Raw genomic sequence first — 22,944 nt, forward strand, 5'->3', positions numbered from 1 at the left:
GAATAATATAAATAACAATTAAACTATTCAGGCTTTTTAGAAATTTGTAAAAGAATTAAATTATAAAAGACAGAATACTTGTTAACTATGATAACTAAAGTACCATTGACGAAGAAAACTTTACAACTCCACCCCTAGGGAGTTGAAACATTTCCTGGGGTAACACGAATGTATCCCGGAAATGTGAAAGCAATCAATTGGTCAGATGGTTCTCAAGTGATGTATTGTAAACGGACAGACAGACAGAACCCGCCACAGACTTGATTTTCGCGTATATATATATATATATATATATATATATATATATATATAATACACATGATATTACCTTGTTTTTCAGACTGATTTTGTTATTTGCATTATTTCATCGATTCTTTGTAATTTATTACTTAACTACCAAAATTCTCTTGCTAAACTGTAAATCGATTTCTCTTACCTTAATGTTAATTTCTGTCCACTTTTCTTTTATTCAATAACATATAAGGCTATCAGGTGTATAACATAATAAATCTTTGAAGAGGAAATTCATATAACGTAGACCTTGGTTTCATTGAACCGGTTGATAACTGTGTAGAGTTTTAACAATTATACCGTTCCAAACCTTATGAATCTTTTATATATTGCTGTGATACATGGAAGATAGTAATAATTTTAATCGGTCGTTGAAGAAAAATTTGATAACTAGAGAGGAAAAGATGCGTAAATGATTCTTTTATCAGGGCACCCATTATTTATAATTTTAAAGTTTCGAATAAATTGTGAATCTCTAAATCCAGTTGAAGATACATAAATACTTTTAACTGATTTAAATATAGCAATATTAATACTGTACGAATAGGATAAAATTCATCAGAATTGTGCAATATATAATATCAAGTAATCAGGATATTCCAACCGGGGCTTTTGATATTAATTTAATATTTTACATTTACTGATTAATTTTAGAACCTTATTATTCATTTATAATTAGCCATTTCAAATTGTTACTTTGATAAACAACTAAAATATTATCATTTATTCCGATCTATAGAAAACAATTTTCACTACCAACTGTTACCACCCTAAAACAATCCATTTTATTAACGATAATTAAGCTTAAAATGTTTTATCCTTTAACCGTTGTAAATTAATCTCTGACTACGTTTGTTTTCTATCGTACCTCTGTACTCCCGGATTCAATTTGGAATCTACTCTTAATTTTAATTAAGATAATGGACCAATAGCATTCATAATTTTATTATTGTTTACTGCGTATTGTATCGATTATTAATTATACCATTTTTGTTATTATTATTCAAAAAACTTTATTATTACTAAAAAAAATTACATTTTTTTGTAAAGGTTTATTAAGTTTTATTTTTTTTATTTTTATTAAAATAATAATTACTATTATCTTTTCTGTTAAGATCACTACAGTTTCTATGTTGAGTGCTGTTTACCTTTCTTAGTTTCAATCATTTTTTGATGCGTTTCAGAACAGCTCCATTGTCAAAACTTCTTATTCTTCTGGTACTTTTAAATTTCTGTTAATCTTTATATAGCGTTTAGTCAACGCCCTCCCTTTATTTGACGTCATGCCTTATCTGGCCTTCTTCTTGTTATTAATAGTTATACTTATCTTTTAATTTTATTTATCTATTTCCTGTTTTCAATAAATTAAGGGTCTTGAAAAGGACATCCGCTTAATTGTTGATGTGTTCATTTACGATCGTTTTATTGTTACTTTTTAATTTAAAGATTTCTGGATTTTTTAAAATGTTCATGTTTCTACTTTTAACGCATTTGTGAATTAATTTCATAGATTCTTCGATTTTCATCAAGATATATTCATCTTTAATTAAATGCGTTGCGTAATTATAATTTTTTTTGTGATTTTTAAAAGATCTCATGTGTTCGTTTTTCATAATTTTATTTTCTTCTCGTTTGTCCAGTGTATTTTGCATTGCATTTACATTTTATTTTGTTTATACAGTTACTGTTACATATATCATTTTCTTCTGTATTGCTATTAAAAATATTTTTTAGTATATTATTTATATTTATTGCCATTTTTATATTGCATTTACTAAAAAATTGTTTAATTGTTTATCTTTCCCAGTAAATGTTAATTTACTCAAATTAAAGGTTTCTTAATAGTTTATTGTTTTAAATTCATTTAATTTATTTCTAACTTTATTCTCTTTTCTAATCATTTCTTTCTTATATTTGTTATTTTCTGAAACATATTGTTTAACTATTTTTTATATGCTGGTTTCTTTAATGGTACTTATGTTGTCTACCTATCGTGTATCTAAAAGCCGCTAATTTATGATTCAGTGGGTGATTCTAATCGTAAGCTATGATGTTATCTGTAAAGGTTTCTTTTCTGTATATTTCAAAATCTAGATTATTATTATTTCTTTTTATTGCCAAGTCTAAAAAAAATAATAGTTTCGTATTTTTTACCATCGTATATTTAATGTTATGATGGAATTCGTTCATTTCTTCTACAATCTTTTCTGCATTATTATTTATTTCTTTTTTAGTTACTAATGTTATGTTCTCGTCTTCCATACAACCATGAATAACAAATAAACAAGAAGAAGACCAGATATGACATTACGTCAGATATAGGGAGGGGCGTTGACTAAACGCTATATAAATATTAACAGAAATTTAAAAGTACCATTAAATTTTGACAATGAAGTTGTTCCGAAACGCCTCAAAATATAAAAAAAAAAAGAATGGAGATAAAAAAGGTAAACAGCACTCGACATACAAAAAAAGGAGCTTTTTTATCTTTACGATTTTGTCTCCAACTTTATATTTACAAAGAGAAAATAAAGTTTACTTTTTTCGATTAAATTTGACTTTTTTAGGGAGTTGAACTGTCGTAGGCGATCTTGTGATGTAAAAATGTATGTATTTTGCTCTAAAAGAAATTTTACGTATAAATCTATTCTCTATAAATTATTAAGAGCGTTTTGGTGCTGTAAGGGGTTAAATGGACGAAGATATTCTAGTTTTATAGAAATAAAATATTTCCGTTAGTATAATACAAAATCTTTTCTTTTTATATTTTATTTTAGTTTTTATATCTATATAATCATGAATGAGGGATTATTAAAGTCCGGTTGACATGTTTTCTGGGCTTTACTTAAAAAAAAAAAGAACAAAAGCAGAACCAGCAAGTTATGCGAGATATTGTGAGCGAAGCTCAGTATGGTTCAAGCTCTCCCTATACAGCGGTCGTTGGTGTATTTTGAGTTGAAAATATTAAAATTTATGAACAGGATATTATGTGTTGACATAGTCCAGTTAGTGAGCCGCCGCCGTTCTGTAATAGTCTCTCACTCTATCTCGTTCCTTCTCCCTTTATTTCTCTTTTATTTCATCCTCACAAACCCCTATTACTCCAACCCGTTTCCACCCCCTCCTGTTTTCTAAACTACCCGTCCTTTCAACACTTAATTTTCTATCTTTCTCTCACTTATCGTTATAATACAGTCGTTCTACTCGCCCCGTCTATATGTACCACGATACCATTTGCATTTCAATTCAAATTAAAACAAAACGTCCGTTAAAGCTCTCTTCTCTTTTCTGTGCTTCAATTACTACGAATAGAAAAGTGCTCGTTTGATGTCGGCTAAACTAGCTGTGAAATTATTGGATTCATCTTTTGTTTCTGCTTTTGTTTTTTATTTTAATTTTGTAGCATTATACCCCTTTCCTTTCTCTTTCCGGTATCTCATCATTCTTACCGTTTTTTTTTCTTTAATGAAAAGATTGAGCATTTGAATTGTTGTTTTATCTTTTAATCGTTTTAAGTAAAATTCAGCCTTTAAGCTGCATTATATATGCAGAATTAATTGATTTTTATTTCAATTGCATTGTATTATTTAAAATATTAACAAAGCTAATTTGTTATATCTTTTTTAAACCTTAAAATTTGTCTATTCAATAACTTCTGAACACTTCATAGTTCTTCGCTGTCTTCTTTTACTTTCCTGGCATCATAGTTTTAAAGGTAAGCTGCAAGAAGGAAAGTTGGAAGAGTGTGGAAATCATTAAAAAAATGGGATATGGGTTTTTTGTATTTCTCAGCGTTTCATGACTCAGAAAAACTGGGCGGTAATGATCGTACGTACGTGTGTTGACGTGTATTAAGCTTAAATAACTTTTTACTGGATAAAATGATTTTCATGAAATTTGGCACAAAATTTTGAGTATACAGGGCAAATTCTTGGTAAAAGTGTGTGACCAGTAAATCATGGGGGTAGGTTAGATAGTTTTTTGGGGTCTATTTTCTCAAAATTTTGCAAACATAATCCCTGTTTATATTAATTTTATGTATCATTTTTCCACAATATAAGAGTAAATAATAACCAACGCCAGGAAAATATAACGAATTATCTTAACATTTTCTATTATATAAAATTTTCTTACTATCACCTATGTAACATAAATTAAGAACTTAATAAATAGCTAATATGATAAATTTTAATGATAGAGAAAGGAATAGAATTGCGCAAAACGAATTTTTAATATTGATAAGTAAAATAGTTTTACGATCATTTTTCCTAAATGTTTGAAAAATAATAATTTAAACTTTAGGACAACAAAAAAAAAAATTAAAATCCTGAAAAAAAATGTTAATATTTAAATATTATTCGGGAAAAAAATAATACTTTTAATCGGTATATAAATAGGAAAGTCCTCAATTTTTCATTCATCCCTGATTTTCTCATATTCTGAACAGTTGGAAATTGAAATGTGACATGATTATCTCGAACAAGGAAAGAAAATAAACAAAAATTATTTTCATTCACATTTCCTGAAGGCTAAAACTAAAAGAAAAAATATGGAAAAGGGAATTACGCGATCCAAAAATTTGGTAACTTACAAAATCGAGCAGATGTTTTTTATTTAGTAAACCCTATGAAGGGTTTTCCTTCTTATTCAACCCTGAGGGGGGAAAAGCTAGCAACCTTTTTTGAAATCTGCTAATCTCGTTTTAGTTTTATTTCATTGTTTACTTAATAATGCTCAGAGTAATATCTAAGTTTAGGAATTTTCCTTAAAACAACTCTTGAGATGCATTAATAGGACTAACGATGCATTTTCTATCCACCGATTCATATTTCTATCAAATTTGATACTCAATTACCAAAGATTATAACTCATAAAAATACGTCTCATTCGTTCCCTTAAAGTCCCCGTGAAATGATAAACCTAGTTGACGAATTGTTTTCATATTTTCTGTTAATTTTTAAACCTGTATTTTCTGAAATAACTAGGATTTGGTTCCGAAAGCAGCTTCAGGTTTTTTTACTTGCTTTATTTTAACTTGTAATGGTATTTTCCAATTTTTTTTCATGTTTGTCCTCAGATTCTTAATTTAACTTACTTCCTGATATTGCCGATTGATGAGATTTTGGACAGTTACTAAGGTCGGGTGACACAATATTCCACCATTACTTTTGCAAACATCCCGCCGTACCGGGCCAAATTAAGGGTGCGGGTGAAAAATTGCAAAATGGCTGTGCGAATTATTTCATTATGTGAAAGCCGGTTCAAAGATGTGAATGAGCCGGTTGTGAATCTCAACCGATAACTTAGCAGCTGCAACAATTTTTTCACTAAATAGATTCAGTTCCCATCTCTTGGAGAAATTATTTTTATCTTCTAAGAAATACTCAGCGAGTTGGATGTTTAGCTCACGCAAATGTATATTTATGCTATCGAAACTGTGATGAATAATAGTGTCTTCTTCATACAAATTTTTCCACCATTTAATCGGAAGTGAGTGGAAACATATCAAAATGTTTGCATTGACGGCGAATAATTCAGATATCATTAAGCTTCTTATTGAAATCATGAACTTTGTCTGTCATTAATAAATTGTTTTTACCACTCCTTGTAAATTTACATTCAAGTCGTTTAAATGCGTAAATAAAACAGTTAAGTAAGCCAACAGCTACATATACTCGTTATTCTGTAAAAACATTGACGTTTGTTTATCCTGGGAAAATATTATTAAATCATCTCGCAATTTTAATAAGCTGGGTTAATACTTTATCCCTCGATAACCATCTGGCTTCTGTGTAGAAAAGAGATGTTTTTATTTTCACCCGTTTCATCTGATAGTTTAACAAATCAGTTTCCCAAATCAGCTGATTTGGAAGTCGAAAGTTCCAGCGATCAGGTTTTAGTAAAGGTAGTTACTTTTATACGGATTTGAATACTAGATTGTGGCTCCCGATGTTCTTTGGCGGTTGGGTTTCAATTAACCACACATCTCAGGAATGGTCGAACTGAGACTGTACAAGACTACATTTAATTTACACTCAAATATATCATCCTCATTTATCCTTTGAAGTAATACCTGAACGGTAATTCCCGGAGCTAAACAGAAAAAGAAAAGGAAGAATAAATATTTTATTTTTACCTTCTACTCTTCAAAACTGTTTGCTTTTTTTTAAAAAAAAAGATATGATTTACATAAATAAATTTCATTGATGCACATGTTTAAATATAAATCATAATGTAGAACGATGTTTTACAATGAATTATTGTAGTCCACTGGTTTCCTCATTATAACACATTAAATATTAATGTAAAATTATAATATTTTGAATATTAGCATTAAATTGACCTAAATTATGTACAAACCTTTTGTTATACGCTGCAATAGTCTATCTTTCTTCATCCTAACTTGTTATTAATTTTATAAAACAACAGAATAATTTAGTTTCACTTACCGTATTGTAATATTGCTGGCTTCATTTTACCACTTCCTAGTATTTACCTTTGTTTTACTCTATTATCTTACGTTTCACTAACTATATATTCTAATTTACATATTACTTCATGTTAATACAAAATTATGTTCATTTTACTTGCGTTATTAGTACGACTTTAATACAGATTTATTAACTATGTGTAATTTATGTTTACATTGATTGTTTGATTATAAATTATATATATATATATATATATATATATATATATTATTTATTCTAATTTATAGAAATAAAAATTATCTGGATTGTTTCGAGCTCTTCCATTGGCAGTTATTTCTATCATCATAAAGTAAATCCGAGTTCAAAATACTAAAAAAGTTTCAAATTTTAAAGTTTTAAAAATTAAAAAAAAAAAACTTTTCCTAGAAAGTTGTTTTGAAATTTACTAGAATAATGTGTTAATAATGTGAGTAAGAATACTAATATGTGTAATGTTTAGAATAATGTGTACCCCTCACAATATTCGAAGTAATTTATTGTTATCTTGATTGAAATCGGAGTTCCAAAAAGTTTGGTAAAATATGTTTCAGCTGGCAAATGGAAATGGTGAAAAAATCTTTTTCGTCACGAGGGATTCTTCTTTTTTATTATTTTTGCTTTCCCGTCTAGATATAACACTATAGGGAAAATATAACACTAGAAGGGAAAGTATTGTAATCGGTCCAATTAGGGCATATCCGGTTTTCACCGTATTTTTATTTTTTGTCACCTAAGGAACCCAAAAAACCGGAAGTAAATTTTCCGGATGTTTAATGTTCGCATGTACGTGTTTTCATTTGGTGTTGGCTTCTGAATCATCTTATATTTCAGAACTACTGGATCTATTTTGACCAAACTTGGTCAGATTACTTCTGTTTATTGATTTCATTAAAGTTTCAACTTGGAAGATCTAGGGGGTGAGGCTGTAGAGGCTGTAGGTCACTCTCAGTATCTTGAGATTTCACCTAATTAAGGTCATAAAAAAACCTTTTGCAAAATCGTACCCCCACCCCAAAAGTGCTCTAAACTAGTGGCTATGTGGGCACACTGCATCGACAGTAACCCCTGTTGCCACAAGAAGCGTTTGTGTCGTAGTCGGCCATCTTGGAATTTCCCTTTTTTTTAGGGAAATTCCTTTTACTCTCGTCCACCTCGTTGGACCAGGAAATTTGAATTTCTACAGGGTTGCCGACCAAATTATTTTTTACACTTTAAATATTGTTTATTTTCTTCAATTGAGTTAATATTTCAAAGTTTGGTAGCCCTGACGAACAGCTTTTGTAGTCGTCTGCCAGGTTGTGACTTACAGGGTAGCGGTAGAATTAAATAAATGAACCTTCAAGCGAAATTTGTGCTGTGTAAGTTGTGGAATATCATTAGTTTAGTTAGTGCCAACCGTTGCCGTTAGTATATCCGCGGGAATTAGATACGCGCGCGCTTTAGTTAGAATCATTTAATTAAATAAACGAAAAAATATGTTTAAACAAAATATTTTAAATTAAGTTGTGCGTGTAAGCCGTCCATCAGAAACAACCTTGTCAGTTTTTTTTGTTAACATTTCAAAATCGTGAATTTGTTAAAATATTTTAAATCGGTATAATCATTTTTAAGTCAGTTTGTAAAATTAAAAATAAATTTAAGCGGTTAAAATTATATGGCATGAATAACTACTCCAACTAAAAATTATGAAATGATTTTCCCATTTATCGATATACCCTCCCCTATACCACTTTATTCGTTTCTCCTATTTCTACCTTATGAAACAAATATTTTTTTTTTTACGCGTGGAAAATATATTACAGGAAGATGATTTTATAAAATATAAGCGGAAAAATCAAAAAAAAAAAATATCTATCTTAAAGAATTATTTATTTGATGCACGGTTTTATTTAACATTGAAAAAGCTACCTTTTGATTTATATTAAGGATTAAAAAAAAAATTTAAAAATATCTCGGAAAATCTTTCGATTTATCATTTTCTCCTCCGTTATTATTGTAGTAAATCTGTCATTATCTATATATTTTCTCTACATTTCCTGTGGTTTTTTTTTTTATTGTTGAAAATGTCAAAAGATATAAACGTGTGTGATGTATGACCAGTCCTTTTTTTCTGAGGTCCGTTGGGAACAAAGTAAAAACAAACATGTTCGTATTTGGAGTGTACTGGGTAAATGTTGTACTGTGGGGGGGGGGGGAGTAAAAAAAAACAAGCATTGAACCTATTGAGATCAGAATTTTATTGAAAAAATGAATTATTCATATTTTATTCAATTGTGAATTTTGGTACGTTAAAAAATTGCTTTTGTATTTTTTTCATCTAAAACTTACATTTATATGTACGTAATAAAATTGTTAGTATTAAAAAAAAGTTTTCATTTTAACATACAGCAGCATTAAAATTTATTGAATAAATAATATTTAATAACAATAAATTAACTGTAAATTATGTGAATATTTGAAATACAGTATTGGCAAAAAAATATATATTTTTTTTTTAATAAGCTGACTGATTAACCAAAAATTTTCGAAAACATTTTTATAAATTTTGGTATTTGGTAATATTTTTTTCTAATTAACGGTAATTTTTTGTGAAGTTATTTTCAGAGAGTTAGGTGATTTTTTGAAAGTGTAAATCATAATGCATTATATTGTTTTCGGATCAGATTATTTTGTTGCTCCGGAATGTACAGCTTCAAACAGACTTCTTAAGGAGAAATGTGTTTGGCAAAGTGTCTTATACAATCTTTGGGAAAATAATTCAGACATTGACGGCTAATAAACCTTATCAATAAAACTGTATCGGCATCGTTATCATTTGATGTTCTGACTGACGGCAGGTCCCTTATTCCGCCACTGTCTCCACCCATTTCTATCCCAAACCTTCGTACCCTGTAGTTCCCGTTCTTCATGTTATCTCTTAACCTCATCTTTCTTTTTCCTCTCTTCCTTTCACGTTCTACTGATCCTTCTATGTTTTCAAGATTCTACTTCTTTTAACCGCGTGGCCTAACTAGTTTCCTTTTCTTTTGTGTTCCTCCCGCATAAGTTCTCTTTTTTCTTTAATCCTTTTCATTGCTTCCTCATTCCTCATCCGTCCACTTTACTTTCTCCATCCTTCTCAATATCTACATCTGAAAAACCTCTATCCCGTCCTCCTTCCTTTTTTTCGTCTTCGGTTGCTTCTCCCGGAGAACTGAATAGAAGTTATTTTAACTCCAGTACATTTAACAGAAGTCAGCATCATAGCATTATGCACGGATCTTTAATCATTAAAGATTATCATTAGGATCTTTAATACAGTGGTTTTCCTAAAAAAGTTAACATTCCAAAGAAGTTCCTTCGTTTTCATGAGGAGCTTCCAATCATAGGGCAGTAGAGTCCTCTGCACCACCCTCCACTCATCTACCCTCTGAGGAGGCCATTGGTTCTTGTAATGCAGTGAGGATTCCGTTTATCAAGAGTAATTCGGTCCTTCAGTCGTTATTCGATCGTATTTATTGGCAGTTAACACACACACACACACACACACACACACACACACACACACACACACACATATATATATATATATATATATATATATGTATGTATGTATATAAAAGAATAGCCCTCTCTCTACATTTTGCGTGAGCATCGCTGTAAGGATAAATAAAATACTGTAGTAAGATGTGACTATTTTCTTAACTACTTTAACTATTGTTTTAACTATTTGCTTTTATGAGCGACTTATAAAACCAACTTATTTTTAAATCATCTTTTTATGAGTGACAAAAAAAAAATGGAAGCCCTAAGGAAAGGTTTTGAGGTTATATTTGGATTCAGCGTCAATAAATACAGAAGTCAAAATTATCTGCGTAACAAAATTATTGTAGACCAGTGTAATAAATGTTTAAAGCAAAATATTAAAAACTAGCATCCCCGTCACGGCTTCGCCCGCGTTATATAGTAACTTGTGTTTCCCGCCGCTTTCAAGAGATGTTTAGCCCCTGTGATAATTAAAATTATGATTGTGAGAATAATGATAAATAAAAATTAAAGCCTCTTCAATTTATAAAACATATCAGTGTATTGAAATTTATTTAGAGTAACAGTTTGGTCAATTTAGTACCCACTAATAGGTGTTTAGATTTCCCTTCGCGGCTTGCTCGCGAATTTCATTATCAGAATTACAAGCATAAATTACCATCATAATGGTACCAAATCTCATAGAGATTGATTCAATAGTAGCATAAAACAGCAAAAATGTAAAAAAACTTTTTTTTACCCTTTAAGTAGTAAAATTCAGAAAACCCGAAAATGGTTTTTAAATATTATCTGAAGAGTATTTGCAAGCCTAAATCAAGTGAACATTTCGTTTAGTAGAATCGGAAATGGGGTTAATTTGCAATCATTGTTCTAAACGTTTTTACCTTTCTTCACCTCTTTCAAAGACGAATTTTGAAAAATCTAGAAATTGAGTTTTAGATATTCACGTGAAGATTACACACCAAAGATTTAATCGATATCTCCATTTTTTACAGAGACATTAAAACAGTAGTAAAATTTAATGTTACCCCATTTTAACCCTTTAAACTCGAAATTTAAAATCAATTTGATATCTTCGTTTTTTAAGGATAAATTTAAAATAAAATACATGAGTTTCAAAAATATTAAAAATCCAGTTCAAAATTTTACTCTGAAATTAAAAAATCTAGAAATTGGTTTTTAGATATTCACATGAAGATTACACAAACTGTTGCTTACACAAAATCATATTGATATTTTATTTGGTTAGCTAGAAATTAAAAAAAAATAACAATCCTATTTTTACTTTCAACCCTTTAAACTTGGAATTTCAAATTTCCTTTCTTAGTGGTCATTTAAACCGGAAGAAGAACGTGTGCACAAATTTTCATAAATTTATTTTCAATAGTTTCTGCTGAGCGTTTATCAGTCATTTACGACATGATGTTTTGTATGTATAAATAATAGCATAGCTATTAGATAAAATTTAAAAATTCTTTTTCATTTTTTTCTTAAATTTAGTATTTGTTAGGTTTAAATTATTATTTTAAACCGTATCGTTTTTTTATTGCTTTCTTGTATAATCTATCAGAAGATTTTCTAATTATGATCAAACCAGATACATTTTTATAATATGATAGTTGGTGTTTATTGGAAGAAAATTACACTTTATAATAAATCGCTGAAAATTCGATTATATTTTTTGTTAAATTTTCATGTTTCATATCATTTTAAAGGATGCGTAAATTAATCAAAACCGAATAGTATTCCTATTTATCATGAATTTTTTGTTAAATGGAGAGGAGAAAATGAAATTGTATTATCTGATTTTATTTTTTATTTAGGTATTTATTTTTATTGACAGTATTTTTTGAATTGTTTTATATATATATATCTTTTGGTCTGTTATTATTATTATATTTTTTTAAGGACACGTTGTTTACGTGCATTCTTCTCTTATAATTCACGTATATAAATTTTCATCGCAAGCAGTTGAACGAAAACAATAATAATGGTGAAATGTTTTTAAGATAGATTTTTATATCTGTTTCTTTCTCCTTATGTTTTTGTCTTTCGTTCTCTTCCCTCTTATTTCCTTGTTGAAAACGAAGTTGTTGTATGACTTGGATAGAAAATAAAAGCGAAAAGCAGAGAAATAGAAACTCGTCCACGTCCCATCTGCTAGATTGATGCTTGTTCTTGGCTTAGGGCGAATGGACGGCAATCTCGACAGAACAGTCCGAACTCTCTCTGTTTCTCTTTTCCTTACTCCTTCTTAATCTTCCTTTCTCTTTTACTCGCACTCAAATAGTCTCTTGACTGAATGAGTGTGTTGTACTAACGGGGCGGCAAGTGAACTGATGTTACGCTGTGTGATTTTGATGAAGCTAATAAAACTGCAATTTCTGAAACAAAACACTTCTTTAACGAAGAGGATAGAAAAAAAATATATATATATATATATATATAAAACGAAAAATGTATTTTCTTCTACTTGGTTAGAAATGTAATCAGTATTCCGTTGTTATTATTATTTTTATTATTATTACTACTATTTTTTTACCGGGGGTTGAGTTTATTATTACCTCTGATTGAACATAATATAAATCTGAACATCTACAATTGTAAGGGTTTGACATGCCACTTATGGCTGTTGTAAGTTTGTCTCAATGAAGAAGATAACGAAGATCTATTTCACTCCTTATTTGCTTAGTATGGTATGTAACGGGACGCTTGTTGTTTCGAAACTATCTGTGATAATTTAAATTTAAAAAGATAATATTTTTTTAATATTTTTCTGTAAGCTTTTAATTTTTTAAGTTTGATAATAATAAATAATAATAAGTTATTGTTAATAATAATAATAATAATTATTGTTAATAATAATAAGTTTAATAATAATAAACAAAGAGAGACTGGCGAGGACGCACAGGTGTGTGCTCCTAGGTGTTGTGTCCGCATACAGGACAGTGTCCTATGCCGCCCTGTGCGTGTTATCGGGTACACCTCCTATTGACCTAATCGCAAAAAAGAGGGTGGAGAGGGCACAAGGCAAGCCAGAACAAGAGGTCAGGGATGCCGTTTATAATATCTGGCAGGAAAGATGGTCGCAGGAAGCTGTGGGTCGATGGACGAGAACCCTCATCCCCAACATCAAGCCGTGGTTGTCGAGAAGATTTGGTGAGGTTGATCATCACCTATCGCAGTTTTTTACAGGACATGGTTCCTTCAATAACTACCTGCACAAAATAGGCAAGAGAGAAGAGCCAATTTGCAACTACTGCAACGAGATAGATGATGCTGAGCACACCTTTTTTGAGTGCAATAGGTGGGACACACTTAGACATAGTAAGGCACTCACAGGTATAACTCCAGAGACAACAATAGACTACATGCTAAGAAGCGAGTCAAACTGGAATAATTTTGCTAGTTTTGTTAGACATGTTGTTCTACAGAAATACTCCGATGAGAGAAGACAAGGTGTTGGCTAGAATAGGACTGGGTGGACAGCCTTGCTGGTGAGGTCCAGCATGCTGCGGTGTGTTGGCACTGATGAGCCACCAAGGACTCCACGGGTAACAGTCAGGCAAGAGCACACTGAATACTGAAGGGACCCGGTACCGCGTCGCGGCGAACTGGGTCTGGCGTGGTGTATTAGTATTGCCCTTTTGGGTCCCCAAGGGGCCAATATTGATAAAGAACTCTCAAAAAGAGCTAACCGGTAGGCCGACCTGCCTTGCCGGTATATAGTCGATAGGTGGGGAGGCCTATTTGAGTTTAAAGACACTCCCCTGGGCGGCGTAATACCAACAAGTCCAGGGGAGCTGAGAGAAAAAAAAAAAAAAGAAAAAAAAGTTTGATAATAATGGAAACTGACCGTAATAAATTACTTAATTTTTAATTTACTACCGAATACAAGAAATTAAAATTAAAGAATTGGAAATGCATATATTTTTTTTTTAGTCTTTCTTCTTTTTCTTATTAAATCTATTTATGGATTTCGTAAATTTAGTAGTCAACAGGTTGTCGTATACTTCTAACGTTAAATAAACAGCTTTTCATATTAGTACTGTGGCATACAAATAAAATCTTGCGCAGTTCTACGCAAGGAAATTAACTTTTCGTTATTTTATTCTCGTTATTTATTACGTTTTAACTTGTAGCATCACAACGAACCACGCTTCTAACTTAATCCGTTCAAATTTTTTCGGCCTTAAATTGAGTATAATTCAAGAACGACTCGACCAATTTTCATAAACTTTTTTCAACATCAGATACACTGCTACAACAATGTAAGTTTCAATGAAATTGATGTATCAGTTTTGGAGATTTTCAAACCACAAAATTTTATACATTGGCTGTTGAATAAATAAAAACAAATATCAACCTTAAATAGAACTTAACACAAGATCGATTCAATTAATCTTCATAAAATTTGCACAAGCCAACTTCATATACACTGCTACAGTATATTTAAATTTCAGTGAAATTGATGTAGTACTGTAGGAGATTTTTGTCCTACAAGATTTTATACATAGGCCTAAATATTTATACATAATGGAACCAAAATTTAAGCGGATGGTATTTTCATTCTTCTCATATTACAAAATGTAAAGAAAATTTATTTTAACCCCCTCTTCAATCATGCTACCGAGTAATAATACCGTTCTTTTCTTCAAAAAGTTGTTATTAGTTGCAGGTAATTTAACGGTCAGAATAGAATTGAATCGATAAATAATATAACACACAATAGTGTTACAGCTCACATAATACGTTCCATTGCTTCTTACATTGTAGTAACCGGATTAACAAAATTACGGTATGTCTATTTTTACATCGATAGAAATAATAAGAAAAAAAATTACGCTGTTGAATTGGAAATAAAGTCTGTATAGTGACGAAATCGTATTTTGCATTGTTTTATTTATTTCCAGATGTGACATTTAATAATTTATAATATAAACTGATCAAATATTTATTAAGATTATTGAAAAAGTACAGGTTAACTATTCTTAAGATGGCGCAGTTATTGATACATAATATATAGGATATACGGAGTTTCTCGGATATAAACGTAAAATTGGAAAAGTGTGATATTGAATTGCCTATCTAGAACCGAACACTTTTTATGAATATTTAACGATGTTATCAACTGCAATTTACCTTCTTTAATTTTACATAAATTTCGTATATAAATATATGATAGGTAAATTATTTTGTAATACTTTATACACCTGATCATTATCTATCATTTTTTACTATATTAATACAGTTGCGTGAAAGTGTCACCTTTTCTTTAAATAATAATCAAATAATTAAATATTAATTTTCGTTTCCTTCTGAAAAATTACTTTATTTTTATAGGATTGTATTAAATAAGTAACTGAAAACATTTCTAATTTTTACTAAATTATTTATAAAATTTTGAAAACATAATTTTATATTAATTTGTTACGTTACACTTTCCCAACCTTTCTTATAACTATAATACATGTAATGCAGCTAAAATGGCACAAGACTCGAAAAAAGCTATAATTTTATTTATAACATATTTTTAAACGAATTTTTGTTTTAATGTCTTCATAGGCATAGTAGTATTGCAAGCTGCCCAAAAAATTATTTTTGGGCAGCTTGCAATCGGTTGGGAAGCCGATCAAAGTTTAAAAATATATATTTTTTTTTGTAATTTTTAAAAACGTTTTTAATAGTATTACATTTAAATTTCATCATAACTCACCCAAAGCCTCAAAAATAAATCTTTGGTAACTTTTTATTGGCTGTACATTTTTAGTGGATTTTTTAAAAGTTTTTTCATTTAACATAGTAAACGTAGAAAACCAAAAAAAAAAATCCTTGGAAAATGATTTTGGAGGTGGGAGAGCTGAAAAAATAAAAAAATAGCAATTTTTTTTTCTTAAATTGATTTTTTTTAATCTGTATTTTTATATTGATTTTTTTTAAATTTTTAAAAGTTGGTTTTTTTTAACATATAATAATAATTTTACAATAAAACGTCATCATAAATTATCCCCTACTCCAGAAATAATAATCACGTAAAATAATTATTCATATATAATTATTTATATATTTAGGGTGGATCAAGAGAAAGTAGTCCCGCCAGTATATGAAATCCAAAAAAAATTACAATAATATAATTTCATATATAATTATTTTTTCACTGTTTGACAACTTCGTTGTCAAATTTTTTTATAGCTATAATTCTTTACTTAAAATTATGTTTTTTATTTATTTATATCGTTGTATTAAATTTTTGTATTAAATGCATTTTCTATTTTATATGTATTTTGTATTTTAACCAATACTTTAATATACTTTCTGTTTGTGTTTTGCCTCCGGAAGACTCTTCGTTTGAAAATACTGTAGCTGGTAAGTTGATATATTTTTCTTACGAGGATATTTTTTCCTGTTTTTTATTTATTATTTTTAAAATGATTTCTTAGTAATTATTAGGTGAATAGTACTTATTGTGTTTTTAAGTGGTTTTTAACTTCTTTTTACATCTTTCTTTTTAATTTTATAAAGAATGAATTGCTTACTTTCCTTTTTAATGTTATTCTATTCTTTTTTATTTAATGTACTTTTATTATACAGGTGAGCCACGAAAAAGTAGCCTGCCAACATTACAGTAACCTTTGTAAGATCGATATTAAGAACTAACATACCTGAACTAATCTATGTTAATCTTGTAATAAAGTAAATGTTGAAAATGCTTTCAACCAATTTAAACAATTGTGTGCGCGGTTTATCAAATGCATATATCTACCTCAATTCTCTCGGGGTAAACTGCTAATGTACGTCCCGTTCTGTTCAATATCAAGAAGTTCATCAGAACTTCGCCGGTAAGAGTTCGCAGAACTGAACGGCACGGCGAAGTCAACGAACTATGGTTACAGTTCTAAACGTGACCTAACCAAAACGTGAAATGAAAATGGGGAAAAAATAAAAAAAATAAGCAACAAAACATTATATTTCAGTTCAATTAGATTTTTAATGAAGAATATACTAAAAAAAAATACCTCGAATTTTGTTAGAAAGCGATTTTTTCTTCCATTTGATGATCCTCGGGACTCGAATATGTCACTTTTTCCTCAAAAAGGTGGGTTTACGAATCGCGCCGCTAGATAGCTGTACTTAACGCCGTCTTTGAATTTAAGAATCGTCTCGTACAAAAACTTGATAATGTACTTAAAAATAATAAAATTTAAAAGAAAATTGATTTGATGGTAAATGCTGTTATGTAAATGAAATACTGAAGATGAAACATTTTTTTTTAATTCCCATCGCTTCTTTAAAAAAAAAAAAGTATTGTTTACAAGAGATTATAGCTGCTAATAAACCACAAAAAACACCAATGGTAGGAAAGCGTTGCAAATGTGGTAACAAATATTTGTTAAATAAAACAAATAGATTCGATTGGTAAAATCTTTATTCTACAACTAGAACTATTTGAACTAATTAATAAAGAAATATAAAGTTAATTTACTAATAATATAAAAGGTTTGTCCACGGATACCATAAAAATCGGGGGTTACACTTGCAAAGTAACAAGTGCAATATTACATCATGTATCTTCGATTCGTTACTATGATATGATTTCAAATGGTATCATTTATTGAACAACGAATAATCACAAGAATTGTATTATCTCTGCAAATGTGAAATTTATTACATATAAATGAATTCGAGGAGATAAGAGTTTTTTAACAAATTTTTCTATTTTTTGCTTGTTATATGGAACGTTTAAACATTGTTTATTATCTATTATTGTATATCTATTGTCTATTACATATATTAACTTTTTTTTTAAAACAAAATTCTAAATTAATAACAGATTTTAATAACAGAAATGTAGTGTTTTACCTTTTTTAAAATCAGTATCGTTTTGTTAAAAACAGTTTTATTTGTATTACAGAAACTTTTGTTTTTTGAACGGAAGAACTGATATCTGCGATACTCTTTCTTACCGTACGGTTTACAATTTTCATTGTAATTTTTTTTTGGATTTCATATACTGGCGGGACTATTTTCTCTTGGCCCACCTAAATACAGTATATAATTATAAAACAATTTAAAACATGCAAAATTGCTAAACTGATACTGAAATAAAATGGAAAATGCTTCAAAAACCATTTTTTTTTATTAAAAAAAAAATATTTTTTCACTCGTTGTAAGTGGAAATTATAATAATAAATATTAATTAACAAATCCGTCAATCTTTGTGGTGGAGTCATAGCGCCTCCGCTATTCACCTGAGGGTCCCAGGTTCGAATCCAGATCAGGCATAGAAGTTTTCATGCTACAAAATTTTATTTCCATATTCCAACGGTACAAGCTTCTTCATAAGCATTTGTGGTGATTTAATTAATTAAAAATAAAAATAATTCTCACCGAAACCCTAAAAAAACATTTTCTAACATTTTTTATAAAATAAAAAATAAACATTTTTATTGTTTTAGACATTCCTTGTCGAAGCATAAATTTACCTTAAATATATCTAAACGTTTTAATCTAATTTAGATTGCTCACTTCGTGCTATTGCATTTCCAGTATATAGGATTGGAGACGACAAAATTTATTTTTGTACCGATAGAAATAGTATGAATCTTAAACCAGTCAAAAGATACTCCTACTGTAACAAAATTTAAGATAAAGGATAACGTTTTTTGTTCTTATTTAAAAAATTTTCAGAAGTTATTAAATATTAGACTTCCGTCTTTATTTAACAATGAAGTTTTTTTTATATTATTGATAAAATAAATTTCTTAACTTGAGATTTAATTAATTTTTACTAGGTACTTAGATTTCATTTTGTGTAAACTAATTTTTGAACCAGATCAAGACAATATTCATCCGGATTTTTATGGTGTTCTATATTTATGATGAACCAAAAATCTCCTTAGTTCTAATCTTAATCTTTCTTTTAGTTTGTTCTGCGTTTCTTAATATCTTAAGTTCAAATTTTACGAATAAATTAATTTAAAAATGTCCACTCTTTCAACGGATTGAATTTTATTATTACTGTTTCTGATGATAAATACAAAATTTCTAAAATTTCACCAACGTAACGTTGAAGTTTTAATTAAAAAAATATATTTTTTAACATATTCCACGAGTCTGCCTTTCTTTCGTTTTCCTTTTTAGCTTCCGGGAGTTACCGTTCAGATATTCTTCAAAGAATGATTGAGGATGATATGTATGAGTGTAAATTAGTGTAGTCTTGTACGGTCTCAGGTCGACCATTCCTGAGATGTGTGGTTAATTGAAAGCCAACCACCACAGAACACCGGTCTCCACAATCTAGTATTCAAATCCGTATGAAAGTAACTGCCTTTACTAGGACTTGAACGCTGACTCTCGACTTCCAAATCAGCTGATTTGGGAATACGCGTTCACCACTACCCGGTGGGTTCCACGAGTCTGCCTGGATGGAGTTCGCATCCCTCATTCGGACAACATATACGATACAGAGGATTTAATTCGATCGCCGCCTAATATGGAAAAATCATGTGAGAGAAAACAATTAAATATAAAGTTTAGACGGTTGAAGTGGTTATTAAGAAGAAGGTCCGTATTTTCGTTAAATAACAAACTGTGTTTGTAGAAGGCGTTTTAAACCAATATGGGCGTACGGGATTCAACTTTGTGGTAGGGCAAGCAGTAGCAATAAAGGTTCCAGAACAAAATGCTGAGGAACATTTCGGAGGCCCCATGGTTTGCGAAGAACAAGGAGATCCGCGGTTACCTAGGAATGCCATCTATTCGTGAAGAAATCCACCGGCTAAGTACAAAATATGTTCTTAAGCTTAACGCGCATGAAAACCATTTGGCTGTTAACCTTTTGGATGATAGTGAAGGTATAAGGCGACTAAAGAGCTACATATATTAGATCGTTGCCTATGTTATCCTACTTCTTGCTTTTCTCATGTACACATGACTTGTGACAATTTTTTTTATACTCAATTTCTTGTTCTGCATTGTTAACCATTTACTTTTATTTGTTATCTATATGTTAAGTTACATTACCATTAAACTATCTTTTTGTTTTTTACAGTTAATTTTCGAATTGTTTGTACTTTGTTACGTCTAGTTATATTTTTATTCGTTATAGTTTTTTATTGTACTTTATTTAAACGTTTATTGTATTGTCTTGGGGGGGGGGGGGTATCATTGGTTGCCTGCTTTCACATCATTACTACGAACTGTACAATTTACTTACTATATTTTAATTGTTCAGGAAACTAATTGTAAATACGTAAACCAATACACATAATATATATATATATATATATATATATATATTCACACATATATATATATATATATATATATATATATATATATATATATATATATATATATATTTTACCTTAGTGCAATTTTTCTGTTTATTTATTTATATATGTATTTTTTCTAATTTATTTATAATTATAATATATTTAACAATCAAAATTTTTAACCACAAGGTGAAGTTTTTAATAAAATTCTTCGTGAAACTTTTTCTATTTTGGTTCATTTTTCTCGTTTTAAAAAATAAATTTAAGTTTAGTTACTATTTAATTATCTATTTTACTTGTAAAATTTGCTAAAAATATTTTGTACTAGTGAGTTGTTAACACGGACGACTCAAACGTTATAAAAGATAAATATTTAAATTCTATTTCATACTTTTAACATTCTGATTTTCTTAATTATTAAGCTGAGTATTTAAGCTGTAGTTATTTATTATTGCTGTTTTTTATTTTTTATTATTATTATTATTATTATTAGTAGTAGTAGTAGTAGTAGTAGTAGTAGTAGTAGTATTGTTAATAATGTTGTTTTTTTATTCGTTATTATAAACTACAATGTGTATTTTCATATAGGTGAATTTATTTTCATTATTATGGAAGTAGACAGAGTTATGAGCCGCTAATCTGTTTTGTGGCAATCAAAGTGTCAAAATCATAACCTATTTGACTGACACGTCAGTTATATACCGTTTATTTTACGTTAGATTATTTATATATATGGATGTACATACGTGCGTATAACGTATCACATAGTAACATTATTTTACGCTTTTGAACGCTTTATTAATGGTTCGTGTATAACTCGTTTTTGTCAGAAAATAAAAATAAATTGGTCGCTTTTAGTCATTTGAAAGATTAATTTTGTGTACTAAATTACAGTTAACGTTTCTATTATTATTAAAATGAACATTTCATGCTTTAAATATGAGAATAGTTAATCATTATAGTTATTTATTTATTCGTATTATATTTTTTCTAGATTATTCTCACTTTCTACATTTATATTATATTAACTGTAAGGTCTTCCACAAAAATCAGATGAAAAGAAAATTTGATTATTTCCTGTTGTTATAGAATAAAAAAGGAAAAATATTCTATCGATCACGTAAAGAAAGATCCAATTGGATTTTTCTTATTTTTAATTACTTTGGTAAACCCCTGAGTCTAAAACTACTGAAATCTAATCTCAAACACACTTATTTGTGTACTTGTGTGTTTTAAAGTTTATTGAATTTCGTACTCATTTATTAAGAATTATTTAATATATCGACATGAAATTTAATATGGCAATTTACGTTTTATTAGTTTTTTCCTGTTTAGCCTCCGGGAATCACCGTCAGGTAATACTTCAGTGGATGAATTAGGTTTATATGTATGAGTATAAGTGAAGTGAAGTCTTATACAGTCTCAGGTCGATCATTTCTGAGATGTGTGGTTAATAAAAGCCAATCACCAAAGAACGAGTCGAGTGTGGATACTCAGTCAGAGTGGTTGCAGTATACTAGCTCCGCGTTTAATTGGTTTTTTATACGGGTTTTTCGAATAATTAGAAAAGGAAAAGTAGGACAGGTTTTTGTGGTAAGGATAGTGGACAGGTGTACGAAATTTTAAGATTTTTGGACAGCGGAATAAAATTTTACAGTGCTTTTTCTGAATTGTGTGTCTTCTAGCCTACAAACTCTAATAGGTTTTGAAAAAGTGAATTTTGGACTGGTTTTTTACGAAATAAATTTTGGACGTGGACAGATTTACATTTCTGAGGGAACATGGAATATGTTAAATTTTGTAGATTTTGGTAGACGGATAATTTAAATATTTTAATTTTTAAGTCTATACATATAGTATTGCTGTATGTAAAATATTCTTGAATATTCTAAGTCGATACACAGGATTTAGCAAGACCGTTTGTTGAAGTAAACAACAGAATAATTTCGCTAAAACTGTCAGGCACAAGAGAGAGAATTTTTCTAAGTCCTGCAGATCGTTTTGTACGGGAAACTTTGAGTCCCCATAACTTTTGATTGGGTGGGCCTACAGGAGAATCCTCCCGGATCTGGGCGAATTGTGGGTCTGCGCATCTTTTGGAGTCAAAAAATTTTTTTCCAAAATTAGGAATTTTTTCAAAGTCATAGCCCCTAGTATTTTGGGAAACTTTAGCTCAAAATAACTTTTGACTGGGTGGGCCTAAACGGGAATCCTCCCGGATCTAGGCGAATTGTGGGTCTGCGCATCTTTTGGCGTCAAAAAAGAATTTTCCAAAATCGGGAATTTTTTCAAAGTCATAGCCCCTAGTATTTTGGGAAACTTTAGCTCAAAATAACTTTTGACTGGGTGGGCCTAGACCAAAACCCTTTTGGATCTGGGCGAAT

At 29.5% G+C, this 22,944-nt stretch overlaps 1 protein-coding gene across 1 annotated transcript in view; it reads left to right on the top strand.

The window, feature by feature from the left end:
• Window positions 1-22,944, top strand: part of unc-5 — a 789,148-nt gene that overhangs the window by 605,737 nt on the left and 160,467 nt on the right. Inside the window, exon 7 of the mRNA XM_075377583.1 lies at window positions 16,626-16,652. Coding sequence (XP_075233698.1) covers window positions 16,626-16,652 — 27 coding nt within the window. The remainder of the gene's footprint in view (window positions 1-16,625; window positions 16,653-22,944) is intronic.

Source organism: Lycorma delicatula, chromosome 10 (genome assembly GCF_047948215.1).
Source record: "Lycorma delicatula isolate Av1 chromosome 10, ASM4794821v1, whole genome shotgun sequence".
NCBI lineage: Eukaryota > Metazoa > Arthropoda > Insecta > Hemiptera > Fulgoridae > Lycorma > Lycorma delicatula.